At 37.0% G+C, this 12,738-nt stretch overlaps 2 protein-coding genes across 2 annotated transcripts; both read right to left on the reverse strand.

Moving 5' to 3' along the window:
• Nucleotides 1-54: 54 nt before the first annotated feature.
• LOC104221591 (rho GTPase-activating protein 2-like) lies at nucleotides 55-4,044 on the reverse strand. Its single transcript, XM_070156149.1, has 4 exons — nucleotides 3,414-4,044; nucleotides 1,376-1,496; nucleotides 924-1,274; nucleotides 55-835 (listed from the first exon to the last, which is right to left on the reverse strand). The coding sequence occupies exons 1-4, from the start codon at nucleotides 3,845-3,847 to the stop codon at nucleotides 401-403; spliced, it is 1,341 nt and encodes a 446-aa protein (XP_070012250.1). The 5' UTR covers nucleotides 3,848-4,044; the 3' UTR covers nucleotides 55-400.
• A 5,665-nt stretch (nucleotides 4,045-9,709) lies between these two features.
• LOC104236161 (protein SLOW WALKER 1-like) lies at nucleotides 9,710-11,683 on the reverse strand. The gene has a single exon (XM_009790039.2). The coding sequence runs from the start codon at nucleotides 11,552-11,554 to the stop codon at nucleotides 9,953-9,955; it is 1,602 nt and encodes a 533-aa protein (XP_009788341.1). The 5' UTR covers nucleotides 11,555-11,683; the 3' UTR covers nucleotides 9,710-9,952.
• Nucleotides 11,684-12,738: the final 1,055 nt, after the last annotated feature.

Here is a 12,738-nt window from a genome sequence, read left to right on the forward strand (position 1 = left end):
GAAAGTTCCCTACTATTGTCTTGTTAAACCAAAATCACTACTTTGATTCTTATCTGAGATTAAGGACTTTGTTCTTTATAAGAATCTTCTTTTGGTTATCTTGCTTGGACAATCTTAATTTTACATCAATTTTAACAGGTCAATATTAGAGAGCCTTTGCTGTGCTGATGAAACATAGGAAATAACCACAAAGTTCAGCCTCAAGCAAATCATCTGTGTCTAGACTAAGCCTAACAACAACACTTTACATAAACAGCCAAAAGATGCATCGCCAGAATGGATTCAGTTACACCAGTTCGGACGAGACATCATTTGTGCTTCCACTTACTCTGCTTGCGCTTTAAGCCCCACAGAAACAGTAAGTTGCTCTTGTGCTACATATCTCAAGCCTGAAATCCCATTATTTACTATCATGTAAACACGAAGAATCTCCATCAAAAGTGGAAAAATTCGTGGGGTTATCGTGTTCACTACACAAAATTCCCTCTAGCTGTTTCCGGAAGTCATTTTTTGCATGATCGTTCTCATCAAATTGCCGTAGGAAGCTACCTTCCATTTCACTCAGTGATTCGATTTCATCTCTGTCTTCACTGCTGTAGCTGTAACGAGGTTGCTCATCATCATCTGATGCGCGCCCTGTTGATTCACATCTAGTCTCCATCTTTCGTTGAGTGTCAAATTCCTTCTCGGTTTGTCTATCAGAAAAACTAGATGACATGGGTGAAAATCCTCCATCTTCTGTCTCTCCACGTTCTCGTAGTGTTTTCACAATCAGGGCCTTCAGTAAGTTCATCACTTGAACAGCGTGCATGAGCGCTGTCAATGGATCAGACATCTGATACCAGAACAAGTAAAACAAAATGCTTCAACCAGTTAGGGAATTTAAGATTCTGTATGCCTTGACAGAAGTATATTCCAATTACCTGTGTCATATTTGGGGCGAAAACCATTGCAATATTTCTGGCATTCATTTTGTTGGATTCCTCTTGCTCAACAACATCAGCCATCAGCTCAATTGCCCAGTTGAGCAACGCGGTCTCAGTTGGTTTAAGCTGTTCCACAAGCTCGATAAATTCCTCTTCCATGTTGCACCGCAAAACCTGTTCTGGCGAAAGCCCGTCAAGCACACCTGCTGGAAGCTCTCGGAACCAAGCTTTGATGAGACCGGCCAAACAGTGGACATTTATGTCATCGGGCACAATCCCTCTGTTGAGCTGGTCCCTTACTTCCTCCTCATGGCTATTCTCTGGGTTTATTCGAAAAATTCCTTCAGCCTAAAGGTTCATCCAGCAATACTTTAGAAAACTATTTGACAACAAATATAGTTATGGAAAAGACCTCTCATCCATCAGAAACAATAGAAAAATTGAGATACCTTCAGACCACCTTGTGAGTATAAGCGTTCCTGCATTAACAGGAGAATAGTCGGGACACTGTTGCCTCTTGTATCATAAGAACACTGCATCGACTCTGCAGAGATACCAAAAACGCTGACGCTGCAAAAAGAAAATTGCTACAAATTCAGCATGATACAATAAATAGCTTTGAAACTCTGTTTATAAACTCTGGATGCAAATTACAGCCAACCACTTACGTCATAAATGTAACTCCACAGGAATAGAAACAGGTATCAACACATGCTGTGCATTTTTTATTTTATTAAAAATTAAAAAGCATTTTCTGAAGAATAACCTTGACAGAATTTCACAAACTACTGTTAGAAAAGTTTAAATTACACACACCGACAGAGTTCTAAGAATGGAGTGAAACTGAATAACACAGTAGAGTGAACAACAGTGCAACGCATTCAGAATCTGCATGATATGGTGGAATTGCTGTCAATTGAAACAATAGCAATTACCATTCAAGAGGACCCTCAAACTTCCAACATCTGGAATGGCTTCTTCATCAGAAACAACTATAACCAGTTTACTCCGATATAGCAGTTCTTTTTCTAATTTTTGTTTTCCCTTTTCTTTTTCAAATGATTGGCTAAAGAAAGACATGAAAATATCCATACAACCATCCTTCTTGTGCTGTCTTTACTAAGTATCTACGCCTTGTAATACTTGGATAGCTAAATTCCAGTTACTGTTGTCCTAAGAATTTGTTCTTAAACTGAAGCTACTTCAAGTCCCCAACCATGGCCGTCCTAGTTTTGAAGTGATGAGTTTAGCCCTTAGCAAAAGATATGACAATAAAGCACAAAAAATTGAAAGTTCTGTAACCAGTGAGATAAATTAGGTGCAAAACTTAGTAGTCTAGATATGTTCGAAGAATTATCTCGGTATCTTCCTTGTTACCATTTTAACGAGAGACACAACAAGGATCAGATATAGTACAGGAACATTCCCATCTTTGCATACTGTCTACGAAAGTTGCTGGAAAATAGTTATTTTGACATTTTGGTCAAGGAACTACTGCTTTCATTCAAAGTTACTACTCAAGTTGCAAAGTTGGCAGATGGTAAAAGCATCCCTCTTGAGTCTTGACATACTACAATTCTACAAAAGGCACTTCCAGTTGGTAGCAAAATTTTACTAAAATGACAATTTCGAAAAAGTTGGATGTAGATGCAGGCAACCAAATTATGGGAGGTGATAAAGTCACTTCTAATTCGGCGCAAGGACACTTGCATGACAAATTAATAGGCACCCAAAAACCAATAAAACCTTTTCGGTTAGAGAGGCACGACAGAAAAGTGGTCTATTATGATCATGTACCCAAAAGGATAGGGGACCATTGAAACAGGCACATCACAAATATTGAATTACAAAATACTAGGATAGAGACATAGTAGTGGGGCTGACTTGTTGAGCATGGTTAGAACATACTGATGCTATCCTCATCTTCAATTAGCTTTAAATCCTAAATAGGAGTAAAACACAGTAAATCTTGTAAATATAACAACTTAACTATTTTTTCAGAGTTTGCATGAACCACTCCTAAAATTGTTACATTGCAGAATCTGTTGGCAGATCATCATACTAATTACTAAGACATATTTACTACTAGTATTTGAATAAGAAACTGAGCTTTTGCAAAGAATGTCTGTCCAAAGCTCAAGATTAAGTAGAAGGGTTGTAAAGATAGTCTAACTATCATAAATCCTCTAGTTATTATTACTAACGAATTAAATAGTCAGCCCTAACTAATTTGGGATTTGAATTGCAGCCTCGAATACTGGTAATTGAGCTGAAAACTAGACAAGCTTATTCTGAGTAACTATCACCTCCCCAAAAGTAAAAGCGTCAGCTTTATATCAGTTTTATGCTTTGTTAATCAGATGCAAACAACACATAAAACAAAAAAGAATCAAACGTTTGGACAAACAGAACAAGAAATTGAAATTCAAGAGCACCCAAAACACACACACACACACACACACAAAAAAAAAAGAAATTTGAACAAACCTGGCACTGGGTGCTTTACAAGGGATTTCAACTTCAAACTCAAGAGGAAGACCCAAAAACCCATGAAACCGATCGAAAGTGACATGAGTTAGATGTTGGACGTTTGTGGGCCATCCGATTTCCATATGATGAAGATGAACGGTGGATTTCATCACCTCCTCCTCCTCCTCCTTTTGATCATCACGACAAGACATCATAGATTTCCTCAAAGCTGCTAAGATAAAATCCAACAAAGACAACTGCTGCTGCTTTGACCTCTTCCCATTTTTACAACCCCCACCACCTCCGCAACCCACCTCCCTACTCACCATAACCAACCCCGTCATCTCTCTTCTTGTTTTCTTTCGCCAAAAACACACACTGGCCCACGCACAGAATCCTTTTTCCGTCTCTGTTTCTTTAGGTTGTGTTTCGGGTTGTTTAATTGGTTGCATTGAAGATAGTTTTTTGGATTTCGAGGTTCTTGAGGGGTTCAAACGGCAACTAGTTTCAAATTTTTGTACTTTAAACTGACCAGAAAGCCCTTGCCAATAAGATAGAATTTCAGTTATGCCCACTTCTTTCTACAGAAATACAGAACATCTCTGGTTTCAGGTGGGTGTAGTTTAGTTTACCAATCATCAAGTCTACACATATCCAACTAAAACCCAACTGCTCCTTAGGTCTATTCTTTATTTATTTAAATTATTATGTCAACTCATCAATTAATGGTTTTAATTATAAGTTTTTAATATATGCACACTTTAGCTTCTGAATAATCAAACTACTTCCTACACAATCCAATTGCAGCATTACAAATTTAAGTCTGCAATTGGGTCTTTCCTCTTTCACAAGTGTGTCCGTCTTATCTTCACAAGCTTCTACTTAGCTCAATTTTAATTATCACGTGATCTTATTTATTTATTGAGGATACGCAGCCAATGTTTATTTAACTACAATATGAGTCAGCTTCATCATTGTCAAGTCATTTTCTTTGCTTCCAGAGGGGGGAATTTTCGATATATGTGTTGCGGAAGCCAAATGTATATAGTGTGAATAAGTCACAACTATTATACCAAAAATTATGACAACCACCAAATAATAAATAAATAAGACAATAAAGCAACAATAAAGAGAACACCAGAATTTACGAGGTTCGGCTAATTTTGCCTACTCCTCGGACACAACCAATATTTTATTCCACTCCAAATATACAAGTGAAATAATACTAAAGAGAGAAGATACAAATGCCTTAAACAGATGAGAAGGCAAATGAGAGGTGTGTTTAAATCCTAAACATTAAGCCTTCTTTTATAGGGGGAAAATCTCCCCAACTTTTGTTTTCCCACCGATGTGGGACAAACATTTTGTCAAATTCAACAAATCTCCACCTTGGCAAAATTCCACATCTTCAATTTTCTCTCAATAACAAATTTGGTTGTGTCTTCATCTTCAATCTTCAGTGTTCAACAATGTTGATCAAATCCAAACAATGTTGAAACTTGATCGCAGTCACCACCTTTGTCAGCATATCAGCAGGATTCTCCGTAGTATGAATTTTCTTCACTGTGACTCCACCTTCTTCTATGATTTCTCGTACAAAATGATACCGAACATCAATGTGCTTCGTCCTTGCATGATAAACTTGGTTCTTCGCTAATTGAATAGCACTTTGACTATCACAAAAAATTGTGATACCTTTTTGTTCAACACCAAGCTCCTTTAGCAATCCTTGAAGCCAAATTGCCTCTTTCACAGCCTCTGTAATAGCCATGTACTCTGCCTCTGTTGTAGACAAAGCAACTGTTGACTGCAAAGTAGACTTCCAACTAACTGGTGCCTTTGCAAAAGTAAACACATAACCAGTAGTTGATCGTCGTTTGTCCAGATCACCCGCAAAATCTGAGTCACAATATCCAACTACAGACTGATTGTCTTCCTGCTCAAAAACTAACCCGACATCTACAGTATTATGAATATACCGTAGAATCCACTTCACAGCTTGCCAATGCTCCTTCCCTGGATTGTGCATATATCTGCTAATAACTCCAACAGCTTGTGAAATGTCAGGCCTTGTGCAAACCATTGCATACATCAAGCTACCAACAACATTTGCGTATGGTACCTTTGACATATACTCTCGTTCAGCTTCATCCATTGGCGACATATTAGTACTTAGCTTAAAATGGGGAGCAAGTGGAGTACTAACTGGCTTAGTCTTGTCATCTATGCCAAAACGTTGTAGTACTCTTTTCAAATATTCTTTCTGAGATAAACAGAGTTTCTTTGAACGTCTATCTCTTATTATCTCCATGCCAAGAATTTTCTTTGCCTCACCCAAATCCTTCATCTCGAACTCCTTCTTCAGTTGAATTTTCAACTTATCAATTTCTTCCGAATTCTTGGAAGCTATCAACATATCATCAACATATAGGAGAAGATATACAAAGGAACCATCTTTAAGCTTGTGCAAATACACACAATGATCGTATTTGCTTCTCTTGTACCCTTGCCGCAACATAAACTCGTCAAATCGCTTGTACCATTGTCTAGAAGATTGTTTCAATCCGTACAACGAATTTTTCAAGTTTGCACACCACATTTTCTTTTCCAGCAACTTTGAATCCTTCTGGCTGAGTCATGTAGATTTCCTCCTCCAAGTTTCCATGTAAAAACGCAGTTTTTACATCCATCTGAACTAGTTCCAAATCCAATTGTGCTACCAAAGCCAACATAATTCTAATGGAGGAATGTTTTACAACTGGAGAAAATACTTCATTGTAATCAATTCCCTCCTTTTGAGCATATCCTTTGGCCACCAATCTTGCTTTGTAGCGAACATCTACTTGGTTAGGAAATCCTTCCTTCTTTGCAAATACTCATTTGCACCCAATTGCTTTCTTTCCCTTCGGGAGATTGGCCAATCTCCATGTATGATTCTGATGAAGGGACTGTATTTCATCATTCATGGCAATCCTCCACTTATCTTCTTCTGAACTTTGGACTGCGTCTTTATAAGTGGTAGGAACATCATCAGCTACAATTGAGGTTGCACAAGCAACTGTCTCTATGAGACGAACAGGTTTCGTTATTGTTCTTTTTGGCCTGCTGGTTGCTATTGATTCAAGTTGTTGTTGAGGTTCCTGAGTTGGAATCTCCTCTACTGGCTCTCCTTCCAGAGGGTAATCTTCATTTGTTTCCTCCTCTGCTTCTTGTGTAGGAAAAATAAATTTTCCCTCAAACTCCACCTGCTTAGAAGCACCTTTATTTTGTTTGGTATCTTCTGTTACCTTATTTACCATAGCAGATTCATCAAAGGTAACATCCCTGCTGAATATTACTTTCTTTGTCATAGGACACCATAAGCGATATCCTTTGACTCCAGAAGTAATTCCCATAAAAATAGCCTTCTTTGCCCTTGGATCCAATTTTGACTCCGTCACATGATAATATGCAGTTGAGCCAAACACGTGCAAAGAGTTATAATCTATAGCAGGTTTTCCATACCATTTTTCAAATGGTGTCTTGCCATTAATAGCAGCAGATGGTAAGCGATTAATGAGGTGGCATGCATATGTAATTGCCTCAGCCCAAAATTCTTTGCCCAAGCCAGCATTGGACAACATACACCGTACCTTCTCCAGCAAGGTCCGGTTCATACGTTCTGCCACTCCATTTTGTTGTGGTGTATGTCTAACAGTGAAGTGTCGGATGATGCCATCATTTTCACATACCTTATTGAAATGATCATTTTTGTATTCACCTCCATTGTCTGTGCGAATACACTTGATCCTCCTGCCTGTCTGATTCTCCACCATCGTCTTCCATTTGAGAAAAATTCCCAACACTTCATCTTTGCTCTTCATTGTATACACCCATACTCTTCGGGAAAAATCATCAACAAAGGTTACAAAATAGTGCTTCCCACCCAATGAAGGTGTTTTGGAAGGACCCCAAACATCAGAGTGTACATAATCCAAAATGCCTTTAGTATTATGGATCGCTGTACCAAATTTAACCCTTGTCTGTTTCCCTTTGACACAATGCTCACAAAACTCCAAGTTTGATACCAATTGTTGCGGAAGCCAAATGTATATAGTGTGAATAAGTCACAACTACTATACCAAAAATTATGACAACCACCAAATAATAAATAAATAAGACAATAAAGCAACAATAAAGAGAACACCAGAATTTACGAGGTTCGGCTAATTTTGCCTACTCCTCGGACACAACCAATATTTTATTCCACTCCAAATATACAAGTGAAATAATACTAAAGAGAGAAGATACAAATGCCTTAAACAGATGAGAAGACAAATGAGAGGTGTGTTTAAATCCTAAACATTAAGCCTTCTTTTATAGGGGAAAAATCCCCCAACTTTTGTTTTCCCACCGATGTGGGACAAACATTTTGTCAAATTCAACAATATGTACTTACACCTTGTTTGTCAAGCTGCAAAAATCAGCTTTTTCTCAATTTGTGTTTAACTAATTAATTTGAAAAGCAATTCTGAAAGAGAATTAACTTGCAGGAGTAACAAAAAAGATTTGTCTCTCTCTTTCTTACAACAACAACAACGACCCAGTATAATCCCACAAGTGGGGTCTGGGGAGGGTAATATGTATGCAGACCTTACCCCTACCCCGAAGGGTAGAGAGGCTGTTTCCAGGAGACCCTCGGCTCAAAAAAGCAATAGAAGATAATATATTAGTATCATAAAAATACGTAATAAAATAACAACAATATATAAGAGATACGAAATATGAAATACATGATACGAAATACGAAATACGAGTAAGTATCAGAGGATTTTTCTCTTGAAAAGTATAACAAAAGTAAAGTGAGGCATGGAGACTTGTGCAGTTACAAGAGCGGGGCTGCTTCTTTGACTTTCTTTTTTTTCCCATTGGCTGGTGTTAGGCTGTTAAGTGTGCTTGTCTAAAGTTATGTAGTACTACACTTTAAGATTCCATTCACTACTTCAAACATTATGCATACTAAATAAAACTCCGCTTGTATGGACTTGAGGGTCAACAATAATTGAGCATAAAGAAAGAGGTAATGATTCATATAACAACTAACACCGACTTGAGTGAGACTAAGATGTAATTATTGTTGTAATATACATACTAAATAAAGAAACGGGTAGAAGTTTCACTTTAGAAGCCGGCAGGAGAGGAGGTTCAAAAGTCCAAATGGTTATGTTTTTATGTAATTAATGGAGTGAAGAAGGTCAACTAAACAGCACCAAATTCTTGGAAACCAATCATACATCTACTCTACTAACAATTGATGCAAATGTATCCGTTACTTTGGAGTCCACTAAGGTATAAATATTCTTGGAAATATGTATTTAATATTAAATTTGTACCTATTAGACGTTACCGTAAACTTGTAGTGAGTGCATTTTGATCAACTTTACCCTTGATCAAAACAAGCTCGTCAAATTGGACTTCTGAGGTTATTGATAACCCTATCGTTAAAGAAATTTTAAAACTTCAAAAAAGAAATGAAACAAGAATTCTTTTAACCAATGTATAACGGAGGTCTTAAAACATTGTCAAAAAGTAAAGGGTATCAATGGTCTGGAAGTGTAACAAAAGGTAATCTTAGAACATTTCTAATAGTGGAAGGGCAAATTTGGACCTCTTCTATTTATAGTATCTGTAAGATCAGTAATATCCAGCTCTTGCTGATACATTCTTTCACTATTCCGTTCTAACATGAAAATAATACCTGAGCCCATATGAACCCCTTGCAAGGAGGAACTTTGACCTTCCATGGTTTGACATCTAATGTGATAGGGGAATCATAACTTCTAGTCTAGCAAACTTATTGTGGCATATTATACCACCTAAATCTTATAAAATTTAGGCAGAATAAATGAGGTCCAAGCAATAAGAGCTTGACATTATCAATGGTTTCTTCCTCTTCCATAAGACTTTTTGGCTTTATCTACTTTCAGCTAGTGTTTTACCTAAATGAGATGAAGTTCACCAATAATAAGGTTTTCGCTTAATAATACATATCAAGAATGCACTCTAAAATTGCAGTGCAGCTTACATTAGCAGAAAGTTTGCACTGCAGTAAGCATCTTTTTCAAGAACTCCATCACTTACTCTTAATCAAATATTCCGCCCACATCTTAATATTCTGCACATTCTGTTCTCTTTTGCTTGCGGAATTTCCAACTTTACAGACATGAAAAGAATTTGATGGTAGAATGAGCTCAAGTATACCAGTTGCTAGTTATGTCAAATTGGCCTAGCTAATTAAGTAGCTGCTTAAACAAATACTCATACAAACTAATCCCTTTCAGGCAAATTGTAATTTTGTAAGTATGAGATTTAACAACTTACATAAGCTGTGACCTGCATGTATTCTTCATGGGTAAAAGAAGAATGACAATCCCATATAAAAGAAACAAAATTTCTTGAAGGAATACTACAATGTGATTGGCAAAATTTTTTATAGTCACTCAGTTGAAGGAAATCCTAGCAGTAAAAAAGGCAAAACGTAGAGCCAGATAGTCAGACAAGCAACAAGAAGCAAATTATCATCTCCTTGCAGCAATCTTGAGCAGAGGACATACAATTCCCTGTATCTGTTGCAATGTCTGTTGTACTCTTATTTCCTCCTCAACGTCTCGTTTAAGATTCCTAATGTGACCTCTCAGTTCATCTGAAGACTTAATATCTTCAGTTCGCATCTCAATAACTTTCTTTGTCAAGCCCATCAAGAACCTTGAAAATCTAGGCATGGTCGAGTACCTCTGCAGAAACCTCAGAAGCAAACCAAGTTCCTCAGTTTCCAAGTTTGACACACACCTCAACAACTTCTTCCTAGCAACCAACTCCTCCATAACAGCAACCACATTTTCCGGGTTCTTCCCACTCAAAGCAGCTACCAAAGCCTCCTTATGCATAAATTTCTTCAACAACTTATCATGTTCCGCCACCTTAATCTTCTTAGGCTTCTTAATCAAGTAATCCCATTCGGATGGCTTCTCATTCTGCCCCCGCTGAAAATACCTGAAATAAGATGGCCTCAACACCCGCCTCTGAGGCTCCTCCACTGGAGCAAAACCACCACCAAAACCTCCAAGTTCCAAACTTTCACTATCCTTCACCTTTCTCCTCCCAATATACAAAGACCCATTCGACGCCCCAATCACCCTCGTAGAACAATCTGGTGAAACCCCAACAGACATTAGAGGATTAGGAAACCTCATCGAATGAGTAATCTTGAACTTAGCATAATCAAAAACCTTCATATATCCATCCAAAGACACACTCAAGATTCTATATTGTTGCGCCTCCTCACCACTCTCCTTCCCAATTTTACCAACACAAATTGAAGTTACAGTCTTGTTATGACTCTCCATTGTATATAATAACTTCCCACCTCCAAGAACATCCCAAATCTTCACAGAATTCCCACCAGCAGTAGCAACTAACCCACCAGATGGCAGATAAATCACATCCTCAACAGGTTTCCCATGATCAAACTCCATCACGGAACCCGAATTCAAAACCCTAACATCCCAAACTTTCACTGTATGATCATAAGAACCGGAAACAAACATATCATCACTAACCGGCGAAGCATCCCCACACCTCACATAATCCTTATGCCCTAAAAGATTGTAAATTTTGGATTCAGTAGTAATATCCCAATATTTAACAACAGCATCATCACCACCTGAGAACAGGTGGAGCTTATCGGCGCGTGGGTAACGGACAACACGAACGGGTCGGGTATGGCCACGAAGGCGACGGAGGGGGACACGGGATTTAAGGTCGAGAACTTGTACGGCGCCTGAAAGGTCACCGGCAGCGATGAGACGGCCATCGGAACGGAATGAAGCGGAGGTGACTGTATCTTTGAAGGCGGAGGAGATGGTGGTTTTGGGTTCGAGAGTTTGGCCGGAGAAAATGGAGACAGTGGCAGAATGTGTGGCGGCGAAATCGTGAGGGGATATCGGGGAAAATGATAGGGAGGTGATTGCAGAAACTAGGGTTTGGGATTGAAGATCTTTAGGGGTTTTGAATGATCTCCAGTACTTGGATTCGGGGGTTGGGGTAGTGGAATTTGCTGAAGTGGGTTTTAATTTGGGCTTCACCGGGAAAGTTCTTGCTATGGACTGATTTTCTGCCATTGTTGACGCTCTGTGCTATGCAATGCAGATGAACTTCAGCTTTAGTATAAGGCACTTTCTTCTTTATTTGCTTAGTTGGTGATTAGGGTTTATGAGAACTGAGAGAAACAGAGAGGCGGGCTTTTGGTAACCGACTCGCCCCACTAAGTTATAAGCAAGCTGGTTCCTATTTACTCAATATCTTTCTTTTTTCCTTTTCAGAAAAGGGTTCAAAATGCCCTTAAACTAGTGGAAAAAGTTTAAAAATACCATTCATCCACCTATTGGCTAAAAATACTTCTTCGTCCACTTTTTTGGTTTACTTATGCCTTTTGACCGTTAGATCAATGCTAAATTAAAAATAATTATTATTCTTTTTGTAAAGCTTTAAAAAATTTGCAAAATATTTTCATTTTTTTAAACTAATGCACCAATATTCCACTAATTTAGTAAAGTCTTCTTATTTTATCTTTTTTAGTTTTTACAAAAAACAATTCAGTTTTTACAAAACAATATTTTTTTCCAGTTTTTTTAAAGCATTGTTTTTGTAAAAACTAGAAAAACAGAAGAAGAAAAAATATTTTTAATAAAATATTTTTATTTTTTAAAAATTTAAAAAACTATTTTCAACAAAATATTTTTGTTTTTGAAAAATATTTTTTTTTCATTTTTTCTGTTTTTCTAAAACATTTCGTTTTCTTTTCTTTTTTCAGTTTTTTAAAAGAAAAAATATTTTCGTTTTTAAAAAAAAAGTGAAAAAAATATTTTTCAAAAACAAAAATATTTTTTCAATTTTTAAAAATTGAAAATATTTTTTTCTACGTTTACAATTTTTTGCTGTTTTTAGAAAAAATGCTTTAAAAAACTGGAAAAAAATAAAGAAAAACATTTTTTTGTAAAAACTGAATTGTTTTTTTGTAAAAATTGAAAAAAAGACTTTACTAAATTAGTGGACTATTGGTGAATTAGTTTAAAAAAACGAAAATATTTTGTGAAATATTTTTTTTTTAAGTTTTACAAAAAAAATAATAACTATTTTTAATTCAGCATTGACATAACGGTCAAAAGGCATAAGTGAACCAAAAAGGCGGATGGAGGGGTATTTTTAGCCCAATAGGTGGATGAAGGATATTTTTAAACCTTTTCCAATAGTTTAGAGGCATTTTGAACCCTTTTCCGTTTTTTTTTGTTAAAAAGGTGCATTT

Source organism: Nicotiana sylvestris, chromosome 9, assembly GCF_000393655.2.
Source record: "Nicotiana sylvestris chromosome 9, ASM39365v2, whole genome shotgun sequence".
Taxonomy (NCBI): domain Eukaryota; kingdom Viridiplantae; phylum Streptophyta; class Magnoliopsida; order Solanales; family Solanaceae; genus Nicotiana; species Nicotiana sylvestris.